General features: G+C 35.4%; 2 protein-coding genes across 3 annotated transcripts in view; one reads left to right on the forward strand and one right to left on the reverse strand.

Moving 5' to 3' along the window:
- The window catches only part of REDIC1 (regulator of DNA class I crossover intermediates 1), an 84,536-nt gene extending 79,213 nt beyond the window's left edge, over positions 1-5,323 (reverse strand). Inside the window, exon 1 of one of the 2 annotated variants that reach the window (XM_061416465.1) lies at positions 5,173-5,320. In XM_061416465.1, coding sequence (XP_061272449.1) covers positions 5,173-5,195 — 23 coding nt within the window. In that variant the 5' untranslated portion in view covers positions 5,196-5,320. Of the gene's footprint in view, positions 1-5,172 lie in introns of both variants that reach the window. The other variant, XM_061416466.1, reaches the window with a different exon arrangement.
- A 129-nt stretch (positions 5,324-5,452) lies between these two features.
- The window catches only part of ABCD2 (ATP binding cassette subfamily D member 2), a 92,480-nt gene continuing 78,225 nt past the window's right edge, over positions 5,453-19,707 (forward strand). The window contains exons 1-3 of the mRNA XM_061416464.1: positions 5,453-5,532; positions 9,708-10,961; positions 12,417-12,597. Coding sequence (XP_061272448.1) covers positions 10,026-10,961; positions 12,417-12,597 — 1,117 coding nt within the window. The 5' untranslated portion in view covers positions 5,453-5,532; positions 9,708-10,025. The remainder of the gene's footprint in view (positions 5,533-9,707; positions 10,962-12,416; positions 12,598-19,707) is intronic.

Consider the following 19,707-nt stretch of genomic DNA (forward strand, 5'->3'; position numbering starts at 1 on the left):
TCTCCAGAGGATCTTTCTGATCCAAGGATCAAACCCTGGTCTCCTGAATTGCAAGTGGATTCTTTACCAACTGAGATATCAGGGAAGCCCTGTTCACTGTATATTTAAGTATTATCCCATTTAACAGATGAATAAAGAGATGTAGAGACACGGAGAAGGCAATGGCAACCCACTCCAGTACTCTTGCCTGGAAAATCCCATGGACAGAGGAACCTGGTAGGCTACAGTCCATGGGGTCGCTAAGAGTCGGGCACAACTGAGCAACTTCACTTTCACTTTTCAGTTTCATGTATTGGAGAAGGAAATGGCACCCACTCCAGTATTCTTGCCTGGAGAATCCCAGGGACAGAGGAGCCTAGTGGGCTGCCGTCTATGGGGTCGCACAGAGTCAGACACGGCTGAAGCGACTTAGCAGCAGCAGCAGCAGCAGAGACACAGAGGCTAATTTCCTGTAAAGAGAATTTACCATAAAGCTTAAGTTTCAGGGCACTTCACTTGAATATCCACGTACCTTCCAAGTCCTATATATAATTTTGTAATCACAATTTTGAATTTTTTTACATAAAGTGGGCTCCTTACAACCTAGATCTGCACTTGCACAGACAGGTTTAATAAAGAGCCCAAATTCACATAGCCTGCAATACCCAAAAGAAGTTAGCACTAGTACCAATTTCATTTAGAGAATATATAGTCATATCAGAAAATGAAAAAATAGTATTCGTTGTTTTTAGTTCCCCAAGCACAATTCTAACTGGTATATCTTGGGAGTCTTGCTGTATTCCAACTGACACACCACTAACACCACAAGTCATCATAAAATGCCACTTTCATTATATTACTTCTGAATTTGAATGAGTCGTCAATAACTAACAGATCAAATTTCAACTTTTCACTCTTTCATCAAGCAGACACCACACACATTTTTAAATATTTAAATGTATAATCTTATCTCAAATTACTTATGTAGTATTTATTTTCTTGTTGTCTTTTTCCATATGAAGTTTCACTTTTGTTTCTAATTTGCCAAATCCTATCTAAAACTATCCTATGTTTTACTATTATTCACAGTATCTATTTTTTAAATTACTTATTTTAGCCTCTGATCTTAAACATTTTCAAGCTTAATGGCATGTCATATTTCCCCCTCCCAATAAACTATCAACTATAGTATAAACTATTAAATCTATCATTGACTAAATTTCAATTATTTTGTACGCCCACCTGGCACAACACCTGATGCATAGCATTAAGCAAATGTTTTGCACAATTGAACCTTTTAGGCCTACATTTAGAACAGCAAACATCTCCATCATCTAAATATAAATAAGATTTTATATGTGTCTTTCTTATAACACTGGTTACATTCTTTAATCTAAGTTATAAAAAGTTGATCTCATTCTGAATTGCATATTGTGGCCCAAACTGGTTACATCTTTATATTCTACCTCCTTCTCTTCTGTCCTACCACCTTGATTTCTGAGGTAGCTATGAATTTGGTGAAAGAAGTCACCGGTCAATAAACAAGGAAAATAAAAGAGAATATTTTCTAAATTTAAAGAATCAGCACTTATACCTGACTTATCTCAAATTTACACATTAACCTGAGTAGAAAAATACAGGGTCTCAGTGGTGACTTATAAAAAAATACAAAACAAAAATTAGAGTTCTAGGTCAAAAATTCCCAAATAACTAAAAAAAATTTCAATTGGTAACAGTGACAAATTACTAATACTTTTATTTCGTCTGGAGAAGACTGGAAAGGGCACTTTATAATAAAAAAAAGTAAGAGAAATATAATTTTAGGACAGTCTATTAAATTGAAAAATCTGACATTATCACTGATTACCAAGTTTCAGGGACAGTAGATTGGGAACTGCTATCAGAGATATATAAATTAGTTTCAACTTAGATAAAATATCTTCACCCTAAATGAGACTTTGCTTGAAATGAAATGTTATGACATTTTACAAAGATGTCCAAGCCATAACACTAAAGAAAACACAAGTAGTTTAAAAAGGAATCTAAGGGAACCTTACTTCTTTCATAGCCCTTTCCCTAACAACAAAAGACATGTTATGTATAACTAACTGGTAGAGCACTAAAGTGAAAAGCAGCAAAAGTCAAATGCCAAGTTTATTTTATGCCAAGGAAAACTGTAAAGACCTTTGCAATTGTAAAGATCCTCCTATTTAGATGATTCTGCAATTAAACTTAATATATATCAGGTTCCTATAATATACAAGATACTCTGCTTCAATTTAATGCATGCAATCAAGTTGCTATGACCAAAACAAACTTGCTATAGCCTGCTTCATTCACTCCCTTGACAAAAAGGTATAGGTCCCTTAAGTGTTTTTCTGTCTTTATACAGACCCCCTTACTATCTGTTAAATAATTCTTCCAAGTTCTTTAATACCTCCCTCCTCAACCCAACTCTTCCAGGAACTACTACTAAAGATTAGGTCTCCAATTTGATTATTTATCTTACATTCTTTTCAACTTTTAAGAACCTGTATCTCATTGCTTCTTCGTGGTGTTTGTTCTGTGCAGTACTGCTGTCCGTCAAGGCTTAATATAATTTCCTGCTTCTCAGTTCTCTAAATATCCACAGCCCTTTATTTATCCACAGGCCACTTTTACAAGACTCATCTTTAAAACCTGCCTGCCAATGCAGGAGACCTAAGAAATTCTGGTTTGATCCCTGGGTTGGGAAGATTCCCTGGAGGAGGAAATGGCAACCCACTTCAGTAGTCTTGCATGGAGAATCCCATGGAGAGAGGAGCCTGGTGGGCTACAGTTCACAGGGTCACAAAGAGTTAGACATGACTGAAGAAACTTAGCACACACAGTGGTTAAGCACAGTGTTCTCAAGACCTAACTCTGCCACTGACTAGCTAGGTGATCTTGGGCAAGTCACTTAACATTAGTGGTTTCCCCATCATTAAAATGAGGATACATTTGCTCATAGGGTTCTTGTTAAGAAAAAAATGAGCTAATATACAAAAAGAACAGTGCTTGTTAGATATTAAGTGCTATTTATCCACTATTATAGTCATTTACCTAATTCTAATCTCACCATTTTACTACATATTCTTTTTGTGGGCCAAAATTATATCCTTTTATATCTGAATCCCCCTATAAAGACTAACAGTGCCTTAAATAGGACATATTTGTTGAATACTTATGTTGAATATTATGACAAAGCAGTTCTTCTGAGGGAACATGGTAAATGTTCTCCAGTTAATTCCTTTGTCTATATTTTAAGTTCCTAATAGTTCTCAAAATTTTCAACTGCAGAACAATCCTAACATCAGAGGAGAATAAATAAGTAGTCCAGGATGGTCTAGTAAAATAATTAAAATTTGTATTCTATAGTAGCACCAATAAGCTGTTAGTGATTACTAAGCCTTTTCTGGGACTCCGAGGCCCTTTAGGGTCTCAAGATCAGACACCATGATCAACTAATCTTGTCGACAGTATTAATAGAAAGTGGAAATACTCATTGTTTCATTATCAATCTGGGTTTGACCCTAAGGAGTCCATTCACCCCTTCCACACTCACCATGCATGAGAAAATTTATTTTTAAATTGCATATTTTATCTTAAAATTTCACAAGAGTTTTGCAATTTACTCTATAATGTATCCAAGATAGTTTAAATTTTAAAATATTATTTTCCTCTTATCTCTGAGTAAAACTGATGCTCCAAAGAGATGTGTCTGTCATGTTTTTTCTGTGGTTTCTTAAGTGCCCTGGTAACTAACAATTCTAGGTACAGTACTATCTCACTTTAAGAAACACAGTCTTTGACTACAAATTTCTTGTGGTATGCTCTAGTTAAATCCTCCCAATAGCAACTCCCCAAATACTGCTGCTGCTGCTGCTGCTAAGTTGCTTCAGTCGTGTCCGACTCTGTGTGACCCCATAGATGGCAGCCCACCAGGCTCCCCCGTCCCTGGGATTCCCCAGGCAAGAACACCGGAGTGGGTTGCCATTTCCTTCTCCCCCAAATACTACTCCCTGAATAATCAGAAATTTGAGATATATGACAGAGTAAGAATAGCACCAACATTTTCAGGCTTAAAATGTAATACATTTTAAAATGCTTCAGCATTTGTGAAACAACTTATTTAACAGTCACATTTTAAAGAATATTATAATCAAGTTGTATGAAATTATAATCATATATCAAGTAAATCTTGCAAAGCCTGTATGAGAATTTTCACTTTTCTCAAAGTGTAAGTTTGATGTTACAACTTACTTTCTAGCCAGAAATAATGATGATAAATTTCTAAAACAAAATGCTAACATATTCTTCAAAAGGATAAATGCATCTGCTAAAATTATTGGGCACAGTTACAATATTTGGTGAATGCAAAAGATGTCTTTCCTCTTATAAAATTCATTAGAATGTAAATGTGTTATATTACATCCATATACTACTGTCCTGGGTCTACTTGTTTTAAAAAATGTATTTAATGGCTCACTTTCAATCACAACAAATTTTTTTTCATCAAGGAATTTGATCAAATTAAATTCTGGGGCTACATAATTTCCATCCTGTGGACTTCAAGGTCAACAGCAATGAATAGGTTATATAAAACTAAATTTCCAACCTATTGTTTTACTTCTAAATACAAAATACATTGTAAATTCTCTGTAAATTAGTAAAGTAAAAATTGTTTATTCTACCTTCCTTGGAAACAAACTATACTGGATTTTTATGGTTGATGCTGATCCCGCCTCCCATTAAAGGATTTAAGGGCAGCAACTTCCTCCATAATACTTAGCAAGTTCATGCAAAGATTACATATTGACCCCAAGAAACCCCTCCCAAGAAGGGCAGGACAGAATGAAGGCAGAAAAAGGATCAGGTGCTGAGAGGCCTCATTAGAGCAGGACGCAGGACAGAGCAGGTACACCTCATGGAAAGTGGCTCCACGTGTGAAGCCTTGGGAAACACAGCGGGAAGAAACTGGATTGCTTCTGGTTTAGGAATAGAGACTTCGCGCTATGCCGTCCCATGTTGGATAACCATTAAAAAACCCACTCCTGGCAAGTTCTTTCCAGTTAAGGCTGTGCACTGCCCTCCAGGGCCTAGGAAAGAGGCGCCATTATGGGAATGAATATCCAGGGACTCAAGGGCTAAAATCAAGCGCCGGCAACAACCTACCGGGAACCCCCGACCCAATTCATCTCCTCAAAACTTCGGAGCGAGGAGACACTGGGGTCCTGACTGCCGGCGCTCCGGCGTCTTCGTTTTGCGCTAAGCGACAAGTTCCTTGGCCTTCGATGGCTCCTTCTCGCCTCCGGGCAGTATGGCCCAGACTCCCGAAAGCCTCTGCGGCCTTGGGTAGGCGGCTTCCAGCCTCCGGGCAGCCTCTGTTGTTTCGACAGGGAACCTATCCTGACAGAGCCGGAAGCGAAGCTGTGGGAAAGCAATTAGTCCACGTCAAGGAGGAAGAACACAACAGTTTTAACCGCTCAGACAGGGGAAACCTAAGTAAATGAAATACCGGACTGTGGCCACAGGGTTAGTGTTTCAAACCACCTACACTGTAATTTTATTTAGTTCTCTATTGGTCTCACTCAGCCTTTCTTCAGGTCAAAGACCAGCCTTGATGAAGAAAAAGAAAGCGAGGACAAAGTTATAGATCCAACCATTCCCACATACCGATTCTCCAAGTCTTTTAAAATCTTTCATTTTTAGTTTTAATATTCAGTAAACAGTTATTAGAAATATTGCACTATAGTAATTGAAAAGTCTGTATATTTTGTAATTTTTTGAGAACACCACATCAAAACTTGATTTAGCTATAAAAGCCCAAAGACTTTAAACTCTTTACTGGAAAAAACTCAAAACAAAATTGAGTTTTACTGTTCATTTATGTGTTATACTTGAATATATTAACCTGGAGAATATCTCATAATTTCAAATATAATACATTTTCTGTTCAGTCATTAGGAAATAGTACCTAAAATAGGATTATGTCCCAGGGCAGGCATCTTGTATAATCATGGGCTAAGTTGCTTTAGTTATGTCCAACTCTGTGCAGCCCCATGGACTGTAGCCTACCAGGCTCACCTGTTCATGGGATTCTCCAGGCAAGAACAATGGAGTGGGTTGCCATTCCATTCTTCATATATAATCATATAAGTACTGATTTTTATAACAAAAATTCAGTGAAGTACGTCTATCATTGGTTTGAATTAGACTAGATATTAAGTATTATTTGTAACAACTGAAATGTTGACCTAAGGTTTCATTGGCAATGTTATGCCTCACATGAAAAAGGTTAGCACAACTGATAGATAATGAGTCAAATACTGAGTTATTTTGGGCCAGAGGGCAATTAAGTAATTCTTGGGTCAGGAAACAGTTCAAGAAAGAAATAGAGCATGGCTAAAATATTATTTAGCATTTGTTGAAAAAATCCATCCAAAATTCTTAAATCTTAATTTATCATTATTATTAAAAATCATTTACTTTCTGGTGACTTACTATCTAAAAACATAAACATGCATTATCTGCATGATATATTTTTATTTATATACTAGTACATGTATATCAGTTATTATAAAAATTATTTCTGATGTTTTACAGTTTATAAATCATACTTTTTCTAATATATGTATATATTCTGTATCATTTATAAAGTGTATTTAATTCTGCTTAAATTAACATTGGTAGTGTCCACTTTGACATGGACATTGAGAGTATCACACTTGAGAACAGACTAATTTAATCTTATTGCTTATTTTTAATTTTTACTTACTTTCAATATCTTTTTCTAAGATTATTCCTCCCCTGTTAAGAAAATTTTTCTTTTCCACATAAAAACATGTAAACTCGACAAGCTATGTTTGCTATAGTAAAAAGTGATTTTTTTTCCACCTCCCTTTTCTCTAGTTTCAAACACAAACTAAATTAAAATTATTGTTGCTTAAATTGCACTATGAAAGAAGGACCTTGACATTCTTAGTTTCTTATTTAAATAGCATATGTTTCCAACTGGAATTACCTATCTGGTTTTCTACCATCTCTGCCTTTCCTGAAGGCTTGAGTCTAGTCTCAGGAGCTCCAATCAATCCTAGCCTTTGGGAGCAGAGTGGGGTTATAGGGGGGTTGTGGAATTTAAGTGGTGATAGTTAGGTCTGTACTTTAGTGGTTTATAATAGGTTAAATCTTATATTAACCTTTTCCCAGTTCTAGTAACTGAACTTCAACTTTCCTTGTACCACATTTATGGTAACCAAATTTCTATCTTGATTATTTTCTTTATACCCATTTCCTCATTCTAATAAGTCTTTCACTCTAGGCTTTAAAAGCTTTTCCTGTACCTGAGTTTCACTTTCAGTTGGTAAACTGACCTGCCTATGTATTTAGGTCTCTAATTTTCTTAGCTTGTAGATTTCCCACTGCCCTGCTTCTTCCCTGATCTTGCCCTACACCAGTGATGCAAGCCACTTCCCTTGACTGCCAACTGCTTTCTGATCCATGCATCCCTCTGTATATCATGTTTTGCCAACTGAACATCCTCCTATACCCCAAGTTCCATTTATCCTGACCCTAACATGTCCTGTCACGGTCAGGAGATGTGACATAAAGAATTCAATTTTATAAATGTAAGGCAGCCTTATTGTGACACTGGAAAAGCATGGGATTAGGAACAAAAATTTTTTTGAAAATAAAAATGGCACTATGATCTCTATGTACAGACTTAGAAAGTCTTAATGGAATGATAGATTATGCTGCTAATATGGCCAGCTATCAGAGTCTTGCATGAATTTGCCACTTGTATATTAGTAAATCTGCTGAATTGAATGGAAACAAATGCAGAGACCTATGATGATTCTTGGAAGTTATATAAGTATTTGGAAAAGGAGGAATGTTTATGGTTACTTATAAAAGTGACAATAGTTCTTTAGTCACAGTCAACTGAATAGTGAAGATCATTCGACAATGAGACAGGTTTAATATTCTAGCACAGGGACTGACAAACTTCCTTAGAGGATCAGGTAATAATTATTTTGAGCTCTATTTCATCTACCTAATTAAGTGACTTAGCACCAGCAGCAGCAATTCTGTCTCTGAGCTTTATTTCATCTACCTAATTGTCTCTATTGCCACAGACAATAAATAAATATATGGGTGTGGCTATGTTCCAATAAATCTTTATTTATGGACACAAAAATTTCATATAATTTTCACGTCACAAAATATTATTCTTCTTTTGGTGTATTTTCAGCCAGAGTTTACATGTAAAAACTATTCCCAGGTGGCGCTAGTGATAAAGAACCTGCCTGCTAGTGCAGGAGACGCGGGCGGATTCAATCCCTGGGTCGGGAATATCCCCTGGAGGAGGGCATGGCAACCCACTCCAGTATTCTTGCTTGGAGAATCCCAAGGACAGAGGAGCCTGGCCGGCTGCAGTCCATAGGGTCACACAGAGTTGGACACAACTGAAGCTACTAAGCGTTCATTCTTAACTCATAGGCTACATAAAAATTGGTGGGACAAATGTGGCCCACTGGTTGGTTTGTAATTTGCCAACTTCTGTTCTCATTCAATGGACATCTTCCCAGGATTCCAGTTGACTAGAAATGTGTGTGTGTGTTGTGTGTGGGGCAGGGAGGTCAATGAGGGGTGGAGAAGAAAAAATGTTTTTGCATTTTTGAGAATAATTCATCTTTGCCTAAAAAATATGTCTGTTACATTTTTTAAAATATGCACAATTTTGCTTGATTGTTTACAGTTTAGTCCTCCATTAGAGATGCTGAGAATATTTTTGAACACTTGATTTTTATCAAATAATCAAAATGGAGATGGGAAGTAGATTACCTCTAAACCTAAACAAAACAAACAAAACAAGCTTACAAAAGACAAGGAACTCTTGCAAAATGAAGCAAGATGGTAGAGAAGCTATTTCTATCATCTAATTCCCCTTTGACTCCCAAATGGTTAACTTTTGAATATAAAGGCACATACCTCCAAGTACTAACTCTAAAAACACAGGGGTGGTAGAAGTGAAACACTGCTCTCATTTATTTAATAGTCACTTTGTAAATAATCACCAGTGTATCAGATCTCCATGTTAAGAATAGCAGTTATGGGGCTTGAAGATTTTTATTATAAGGACAAGTAAACTTTGGAATGAAGTCATAGCAAAGAATTATTTTGTATTAGAGTGAAGACTTATCTCCCATTTATTTACAAAACAATAGCCTCATACAACTTGTTTGATAGGTTCTGGGATTTCATGTGAAATCACAGACACTAAAAAAAAAAAAAAATGGGCGAGGGGAGAGTGCTGAAAAACAGATCCGAATATTTGATACTTTGTTTTTTTCCAGTGCCCCTCCCATATGCTACTTTCTTCTCCCTTTCAGATTCATTCCATACCCTTTATCTGTTGATCCTCTCCTCTGTCATCTCCCCGGTTCCTTCTCTGTCATTGGAAATCTCCCTTTTTAGCTCTTGGAAATCTCCCTTTCTTTTTGCTCTTCCTCTGTGGTATCTACTAAAACCTTAGCGAAGTGATGTATTTTCTGAAACTTCTATGGGTTTCTAAGTGACGCTGAGCATGCTCAGTCGCCTAGGCAGGTTTTGTCGCCAGCAGCTGCCCTGATTCGACCTCTCCAAAAATAGACATTTAACTCTGAACTGTTTAAGGATATAATTCGTTTTGCTCTCTCTTCATTTTCAAGGTTCAAAGGAAAGCAGCGAGGATTCCAAGGGTCCCTTCGTCCTTATAGCCAATGAGGGGCCTGAGAGGGAGGAGCTTGGGGCTGCTCCGTGCAGCTTGAGCTTCTGAGGGAATCATCCCCAGTAGACGCGGTGGAGCCTGAGCTCTGAAGCATCTGTCACAGAACAAAATTTTTAAAAATAAAAACAATAACAGAAGAGGAGAAACGCTGCAAACTATGGAACGCTGTAAAACTTTCTGAAACATTTGCTGGGGATTCCTGTGGAGTATGATATTTTAAAACCAATTCTTTTTGAAGCTGGTTTGGGTAACTGGGAAAATGATACATATGCTAAATGCAGCAGCTGATCGAGTGAAATGGACCAGATCAAGGGCTGCTAAAAGGGCTGCCTGTGTGGTAGCTGCAGCATATGCTCTGAAAACCCTCTATCCCATCATTGGCAAGCATTTAAAGCAATCTGGCCACAGGAAGAAAAAAGGCGCTTACCCGGCTGCGGAGAACAGAGAAATACTGCATTGCACCGAGGCCACTTGTAAAAAACCTTCACCTGGAGTGAATGCAGATTTTTTCAAACAGCTACTAGAACTTCGGAAAATTCTCTTTCCAAAACTTGTGACCACTGAAACAGGATGGCTCTGCCTCCACTCGGTAGCTCTAATTTCAAGAACCTTTCTGTCTATTTATGTAGCAGGTTTGGATGGAAAAATTGTGAAAAGCATTGTGGAAAAGAAGCCTCGGACTTTCATCATCAAGTTAATCAAGTGGCTTATGATTGCCATCCCTGCCACCTTTGTCAACAGTGCAATAAGGTACTTGGAGGGCAAATTGGCCTTGGCCTTCAGAACTCGCCTAGTAGACCATGCCTATGAGACCTATTTTGCGAATCAGACTTATTATAAGGTGATCAATATGGATGGGAGGCTGGCAAACCCTGACCAGTCTCTCACTGAGGATATTATGATGTTTGCTCAGTCGGTGGCTCACTTGTACTCCAATCTGACCAAACCTATTTTAGATGTAATTCTAACCTCCTATACACTTATCCAAACTGCTACATCCAGAGGAGCAAGCCCAATTGGGCCCACTGTTTTAGCAGGGCTTGTGGTATATGCCACTGCTAAAGTGTTAAAAGCCTGCTCTCCCAAATTTGGTAAATTGGTGGCTGAAGAAGCTCATAGAAAAGGCTATTTGCGGTACGTGCACTCCAGAATCATAGCCAATGTTGAAGAAATTGCCTTTTACAGAGGACATAAGGTAAGAAAGAAATTAATATGATGGGTGAAATGTGAGATTGTTCAAACTGCCACTGCAGTGCCGGATACCATCTGTTGTATTGTTTTTGTGCTCATTTCTTTAGCATTTTGGATTCTTATGATGTTTAAAGCTGTATTAAAATATATGCTTTGTTACCCTTTTTAATCATAAGCTGTTAAAGAATTATATGTTAAGTGAAAACTTATCTAAAGTTTCATGAGAATAACATTTTCACCACTCTAAAAAGCTCTACTTATCCAAACATGCTCAGAATTATCTCCAAAGAATTTTCTTAAAACTAAATCCTAACTAAGTAGATGGTCCTAGAACACTGAAGAAAAATATATGTTTAAAAGCTAAGTAAACATGCTTCCACTGAGATGGGAAATTTAGGATGCTATTGTTTGTTTATTTTTCAAGAGAAAAAAAAAGTGCTTTCATATCAGAATACAAGTGTGACAATTTTGCATGACTGGTCAATGATGGAGTTCCTTAGTTCTAATAAGTATAGGAGAGTGACTTACAAATGGCATTTTCATTACTTATCATATTTTGAGACAAATAAAAAAAGATAGTGAAATGAAATTTTGCCTAGTTTTGAGGGAAAAGTAAAGATTAGAGACAAAGAAGGAAAAAGGAGTTCCAGAATATTTTTATATATTAAAGATTTTCAACATTTAGCAGGTCCCTAGAATAACCTAATTACATAAACTTGCAGTCCATTTAAGAATATTAAATATGACAGGAATCTTTAAATCTTAATACAAATGACCTGGCAAATTAAACAATAAATTATTCTAAAGTTGAAATGGCATTATGATTATGAAGCAGAATTAATTTTCAAAACCATCAATTATTTTTAAAAATTTAGTAGTACCATTCTGAAGAAGAAAATTTAAAGCAGATTTAGGACTTATATTCCCACTTGAAAATTGGCCTCATACATTGTATAAATCATATTTATTTTGAATCATTGAACTCAGTGATATAAATTATAACATGCTGTAGGCTTCTTGCATTTAGACATAACATAGTAAATTGAGTGCTCAAAAGTAGGGTTGATTACACGTATACATGTCATGTGTTTATTTTCACTTATTTTTTTGTGATCAAGGACAAGGTTCTAGCTGTTTATTCATGTTTTATGGATTATCATTTAGTGTTAACATCTTATACAGATAAGTTTGAAACCATAAGTATAAATCACTTGTCTGTATTTATATTTAAAATTATATATACTGAATATCAGATATTTAAAAAATAATTTAGATGTGATTACAACTGAAATAATGGCTAATTCTGACATAATCTGTATTTATTGGTTGTTAGAATCACAGATAAGAGTATACTAAGAAAGAGAAATATGAAATTATCTTTAAAGAAAGTCCTCAAACATACATTATTTATTTTTATAGTTCATACTAGGTTAATTCTTATCTCTTTTTCTCTCCATAGGTAGAAATGAACCAACTCCAGAAAAGTTACAAAGCTTTAGCAAATCAGATGAACCTCATTTTATCCAAACGTTTATGGTACATCATGATAGAGCAGTTCTTGATGAAGTATGTTTGGAGCAGCAGTGGACTAATTATGGTGGCTGTACCTATTATCACTGCAACTGGCTTTGCAGATGGTGGTAATGACATTTACACTCAATATTAAATATATGCTTCAGATTAATTCTTTTTAAAGTGTCACTGCTGGAGTTGTGTGAGTAAATTGTGTAGCCATCATTCTATAGTCCTTAATGGTCAGAAACAATGGGAAACTTTGAAACATCCAATAATAACATCAACTGTTTACAAGAAGTGACTCAAAAGATCTTTCCAGCTCTGCAGTATTTCAGAAACCTCTGATGTAGTGTTTTGGGGGGTTAATCTTGAGCAATTTCAGTTATACTGCCTAGTAAAGAATATTTCTCTAGTTTACATTTAAACTCTACACAAATTAATACCTTCAAAAAGAGTATAATAGTTCTCACCATATATTATAAATTTCAGTTCTGCACATAACATGCTTTTAGTCTATAAGTATTCTATAACTGGATCTGCCTTGATTGTAATTTGAAGAGTCGGTTGACTACCTTAAACAATCAATAATACTGTTTCAGGGAGTGCTTCATTCCATGGAACAGGGCTTCCTCTACTTGTAGGCAGTATATTACATAACTTCCTATTTGGTGATATTGAGGGGATAAGGGTTGTAAAGTTGCATGTGTCTAATTTTATCTTATCACTGTTTCAGTGGGTTTTTTTTTTTTCTTCAACATTTTTCATCCTTTGGGACAACTAAGAAATGTAAGGACAAGGAGGACAATATTAAAATGTTATGTAATATTTGAGATGGGAGTTTGGGTCTTAATTGGCAGGACAGATGTTATGAATTAAAAAAGAAGAATTTTCCTCTGTCTCTCCAAAGTAAAACATTCACCTTCCTCTTTAAAAATCATTTGACCAAACTTGGTGTTAGTATTGAAGGAACTAGAGAAAAACATTGGCTTTGTGGTGAGACAGAGCTTTGCTCAACTCTGCTTTTCCTCTTTTTGCCTGTGTCCTGTTAGTCAAGTTAATTAAACTGTCTAAACCTCAGTTTCCTCATCTGTATCAGATGTATTCCTTTCTGTATCAGAAAGACTACTTCAGAGTGCTGTTGTGAGAATTTAGGAGAAAAAAGTATCAAGAACATCAGTGTTCTTAATACATGGTGATAATTATTGCCTAGAAAACAAATGGCAACACTTAGAAAAATGTAACAGAATTCACACTATTTACAGTTATTTTTGGTACAGAATTAAGTATTAACAGTTTGTTTGAAGTCATCCAATAAAAAACAAAAAAATTACCATGTGCTTTAATATTTTAAAACAGTGCTTTAATGCTTTACCAATTCTTATAAAAACACTTGTCAAATTTGAGTCATTCTCAACTAAACTTATTCATCTTGGTAAAGTAGAATTTGTCAGTCGCTTGTGATAAGTGATATATATACCAAATGTACTCTACAGCTCAACTGTCTAATAGACAATGTATTTAGACCATGAGGAAAACTGAATTCTACCTGTTCATTTAATGCTTTCAAAATTTGTTTTAATCATTTAAAAAGTTTATATTGAAAAGGGCATTTTTAGTATTTTAAATTTAATCTTTTCATAATGAAATAAAATAAATTGCTTTTTCAAAAGAGTATTAGAGAAAAAAAGACACAAACCTATATGGTCTTAAGATTAGTTCTACTAAGAAATTTAGCAAAACTGTCAAATATTTATAGTGAATATGTACAAGTTTATGGACATTTTAAAGGTTTGTGTATAATGTATATTAGAAACTACCCTAATAACAAAATTATGATGTTGTTCTTAGCCTTTAGAAGAACTGATCTTATTAGAAAACCTTGGAGTATTCAACATAGAGCAGAGAAAATGTAGCTATTAATGGTGACAAATTAACACCACAGAGACCAGTAAGAAGTAAACAATGTATGCAAAAATCTAATAGTCTTACTTCTGTAGATGATGTAATAAGATGTTTAAAAATAAATACTATGAATCTAGAAAGTACCATAGTAACTTAAAAAACAGCATTAAAATTTTAGATTGAAAATGTGATAATAGTCCGTTTGATGCAAGTGAAACAAAATAATTCTTAAAACTTCTTTTCAAAAGAAAGCTTTATGAAAAGAAAAGCAATATAATAATTTCATAGAAGAATAAAATGAATTCATATGATGATATTTTTATGAAACTATGCTTCAATATTATAATTTCTAAGATTACTGTATATATCCTTATAATATTTGTGTGTATATAATTACTAAATATATTTGACTTATAATGATATAATACATGAAAATATTAAGTTATCATTTTACTCTGACAAAATAATTAATTTTTTAAGATAATGACATTATTTTTGAGGCTTTGGGTCTTGGAATTAAATACTATCTATTCTAATCTTGGAGAAGGAAATGGCAGCCCACTTCAGTATTCTTGCCTGGAAAATCCCATGGACGGAGGAGCCTGGTAGGCTACTGTCCGTGGGGTCGCAAAGAGTTGGACATGACTAAGCGACTTCACTTTCACTTTCACTTTCATTCTAATCTAGTCTTCAATCTTAATTTATGCTTAGGCCCTGAGTTGTCTCTTACATTAGAGATAAATGAAGTGCATGATACTATATATTTTAATGCAAAATAGATCGGGAAAATGGGTGAATAAGAGAACAATAGCAAAGAGAAAAAGGATAAAAGGTAGAAAAGAGGAAAGAAAGAGAATAAAGGAAGAAACAGGCTACTGTTCAAATCTTGATTGCTATTTTATTCATCCTTGAGAAAGTTGCAGAAACTGTATATGCGTAAATTTTCCTTTCTTAACTGTAGGAATAATAATGTATTTTAAGAATTGTTAAGAAATTATATATAATATATTTAATGTGCCTTGAAACAGTCCATGGCAAATAGTAAGAATTTAGGTGGAAGCAATGGTTAATGTTTATTATATTCTTATGCTGTGGGCTCTGGTATCAGATTGTCTGGGTTCAAATCTGGCTTTTTCATTTATTAGGTTGTGACATAGGACAATTCATTAAACCTTTTTGTACTTGAGTTTCCCCATTCTAAACTGGGAGAAATTATAGCAGAGTTGTTATGAAGATTAAAGAAGATCACATGTGTAAAATTTAGAACAATGCCTGCATCATAAGAATTGTTCAATAGATATTTGCTGGTCTGATTATTATTGTTAAAGGGGCAAGACATTTGAAAGTGATTAGAAAGTTGGTGGTAAAGATGAAGATAGGAGGAATAGCCTCCTATCTTATCCTATCATATCCTATCTTATCCTATCATTAGGATAATCCTAAATTATCCTATCATAATTTTGGCAAGAGGAGAAAAGAAAAATAGTTGTATAGTAGATTTATTATACTATATAGCTACAACTTTTAAAATCTTGTGATAAGAACAAGATTACACTTATTAATATATTGAGGTTCACATTGCAAAATTGCATATGTTGTCATGTCATTTTCACATCAAAAGAGGAATTTAGAGGAGTGATCTAGTCAGGAGCCCCAAATCTGCCTAAGGTCACACAAATGGTTAGTGAAAGCACTAAGGATAGAAGACTTTATATAATTCCTTGTGTAATGCCTTTTTCTCCTTCACTGTGCTGTCTTTATATTAACTATATTGGAACTTACTCTATAAGGGACTTACTTGAGACCAAGTAATCATGGGAGCAAATCATTGAAAAAGAGGGATTGATTATTAATTATATATAATCTGTTATTTTTACAGAAGACAGTACTCCTTTATTTGCTTCTCATTAAGATAAAGAGTGAAATTATGTGAAGGAAATAGTTACCTGGGGGCTATAATCTCAATTGTTTTAATTTTATTGACCACTTCTATTCATATCAAGAGCAATTCTGAAAAAGGTTAGGAAAAGCTACTTATAAGTCTCTCCTGCCAGACCTTATTACGGGCACCTAACAAGCAAGGAAGAGAGCAGCTAAGTCACTGGTGCTGCCAATATTGGTAATCTGATAGTGTAAGGTGCACATCAGAAGTAGCAACTGAGAGGTACTGCTCTTAGGAATAGAACCAAATTTTCCCCAACACCCTAGTAACATGGGTGATGTTTTTATTCTCAAAAGTGTACCTGCAACAAGACTATATCTAGGCTCCTGCTACATTAGTATGTCTCATATTCTAATGTAAAATTATTGAAATAAAATGTTATATTGTAGGTCAATTTAGATATGATAGGTGGCAAGAATACAAAGAGGAGCTATACAAAAAAGATCTTCATGACACAGGTAACCACGATGGAGTGATCACTTAGCTAGAGCCAGACATCCTCGAATGCGAAGTCAAGTGGGCCTTAGGAAGCATCACTACAAACAAACCCAGCTGAGCTATTTAAATCCTGAAAGATGATGCTGTGAAAGTGCTGTACTCAATGTGCCAGTGCATTTGGAAAACTCAGCAGTAGCCACAGGACTGGAAAAGGTCAGTTTTCATCCCAATCCCAAAGAAAGACAATGCCAAAGAATGCTCAAACTACCACATAATTGCACTCATCTCACATGCTAACAAAGTAATGCTCAAAATTCCCCAAGTGAGGCTTCAATAGTATGTGAACCAAGAACTTCCAGATGTTCAAGCTGGATTTAGAAAAGGCAGAGGAACCAGAGATCAAATTGCCATCATCCGTTGGATCATAGAAAAAGCAAGAGAGTTTCAGAAAAAGCATCTACTTCTGCTTTATTGACTATGCCAAAGCCTTAAACTCTGTGGATACAAACAAGCTATGGAAAATGCTTCAAGAGATGGGAACACCAGACCTCCTTACCTGCCTCCTGAGAAATCTGTATGCAGGTCAAGAAGCAACAGTTAGAACGGAGGTGGAACAACAGACTGGTTCCAAATTGGAAAAGGATTACATCAAGGCTGTGTACTGTCACCCTGCTTATTTAACTTATACGCAGAGTACATCATGCAAAATGCCAGGCTGGATGAAGTATAAGCTGGAATCAAGATTGCCAGGAGAAATATCAGTAACCTCAGATATGCAGATGACACTACCTGTATGGCAGAAAGTGAAAAGGAACTGAAGAGCCTCATGATGAAAGTGAAAGAGGAGAGTGAAAAGGCTGGCTTAAAACTGAACATTCAAAACTAAGAACATAGTATCTGGTCCCATCACTTCATGGCAAATAGATAGGGAAACATGGAAACAGTGACAGATTGTATTTTCTTGGGCTCCAAATTCACTGCAGATAGTGATTGCAGCCGTGAAATTAAGATGCTTGCTCCTTGGAAGAAAAGCTATGACCAACCTAGACAGCATATAAAAAGCAGAGACATTACTTTGCCAACAAAGGTCCGTCTAGTCAAAGCTATGGTTTTTCCAGTAGTCATGTATGGATGTGAGAGTTGGACCATAAAGCAAGTTGAGTGCCAAAGAACTGATGCTTTTGAACTGTGGTGTTGGAGAAGACTCTTGAGAATCCCTTGCACTGCCAGGAGATCAAACCAGTCAATCTTAAAGGAAATCAGTTCTGAATATTCATTGGAAGAACTGATGCTGAAGGTGAAACTCCAAGACTTTGGCCACCTGGTGTAAAGAACCACCTCATTGGAAAAGACCCTGAAGCTGGGAAAGCTTAAATATGGGAGGAGAAGGGGATGACAGAGGATGAGATTGATGGATGGCATCACCAACTCGATGCACATGAGTTTGAGCAAGCTCCAAGAGTTGGTGATAGACAAGAAAGCCTGGCGTGCTGCAGCCCATGGGCTCACAAAGAGTCAAACACGACTTAATGACTGAACTGAACTGAATTGTCCTGTTGACCAATTATCATAACAGCGATTATCAATATATATCAGACATACTTTTAGCTGTAAGTAGCTATGCATCTAAGTAGTTACGTTTGTAAAGTATAATATGTATGTCAACAGGACATAGTCATTAGTGTACCACTCAATGACTTGTCATAAAGTTAACACATATACGTAATCACCACTCAGAAGAAATAGAAGCTTACCTTCATCCCAGAAGTCCTCATACCCTTTCCCAGTCCTATCCTCATCCTAAGGCTACCACCCCCATCCCTACTTACTCCTACCCCTGCCACGCCTCATCAAAGGTAATTATTTTACTGACCATTTATTAGTAGTAGACCATTTATTTGCTGGTTTTGGAATCTTCCATAAGTAACCTTGTATAGTATGTCTAAGCATTCTAGTTGTTCCATTCTTTGCCAGTGTTTGATGTCAGTCTTTTTCACTCAGGTATTTTTCATTTTAGGTATATGGTAAGTTTTTAGTGATACCTCATTGTAGTCTTACCATTTCTTTGTTGACAAATGAGATTAAGCACTTTTTTTCATTTGTTGGCCATTTGGATAGCCATTCTTATGAAATACTGATAATTTTTTTGATTAATTTTAGATTGTTTTTAAATATGTTTTTTCTTACTGATTTGTAAAAGCTGTTATGTATTCTGTAGTAAGTCTTTTGTCAGACACATGCACAAAATGTCCAATATTTTTCCCAGTTGATTCTTCCTTTTTCAATCTCTTAACAGCTTGTCTAAGTGAAGTAATCATTTTAATATAATTCAGTCTGTCAATTAATTCTTTGTGGTTAATGGCTTTGTGTCCTGTTTAAGAAATAGTTGTGTAACCCAAGGTCATAAGATATTGTCCAATTTTATCTCTTAGAAATTAATTATTTTTCATTTCACGTCAGTCTACTCAAAGTTGATATGTGGTATGAGGTTGGATAAGGCTGTAAGTTTTTGCTGAGATTTTTCAAGATGTCAAAGGTAAAATATAAATAAAAAGAAAGAAATTCAAATATAAATCAAAGGGTAAAAGTACAAAAGAAGAGCCTACTTTTTCAACTTTTATGAAATTAACAGACAATTTTCTTAGAACAGTGTTAGGTTTATGGGAGAATTTATCAGAAAGTACAGTGTACCAACCAGAGTTTCCCCTCTTATTTACATCTTGTGTTAGTGTTGTACGTTCATTACAACTAATAAACCATAATTTATACATTGTTAACTGAAGTCCATAGTTTACATTAGGGTTCACTCTTTGCATCATATGGTTCTACAGGATTTGAGAAATTATGACATAATTTTAAAATCCTTCATTTTAAAATCCTTTTTCATCTTTTCAGTGAAATAGTAACTGATATGACCATGTTTCAATATATACCTATTATTATCAGGCCTGGA

This window comes from Bos javanicus, chromosome 5 (genome assembly GCF_032452875.1).
Source record: "Bos javanicus breed banteng chromosome 5, ARS-OSU_banteng_1.0, whole genome shotgun sequence".
NCBI lineage: Eukaryota > Metazoa > Chordata > Mammalia > Artiodactyla > Bovidae > Bos > Bos javanicus.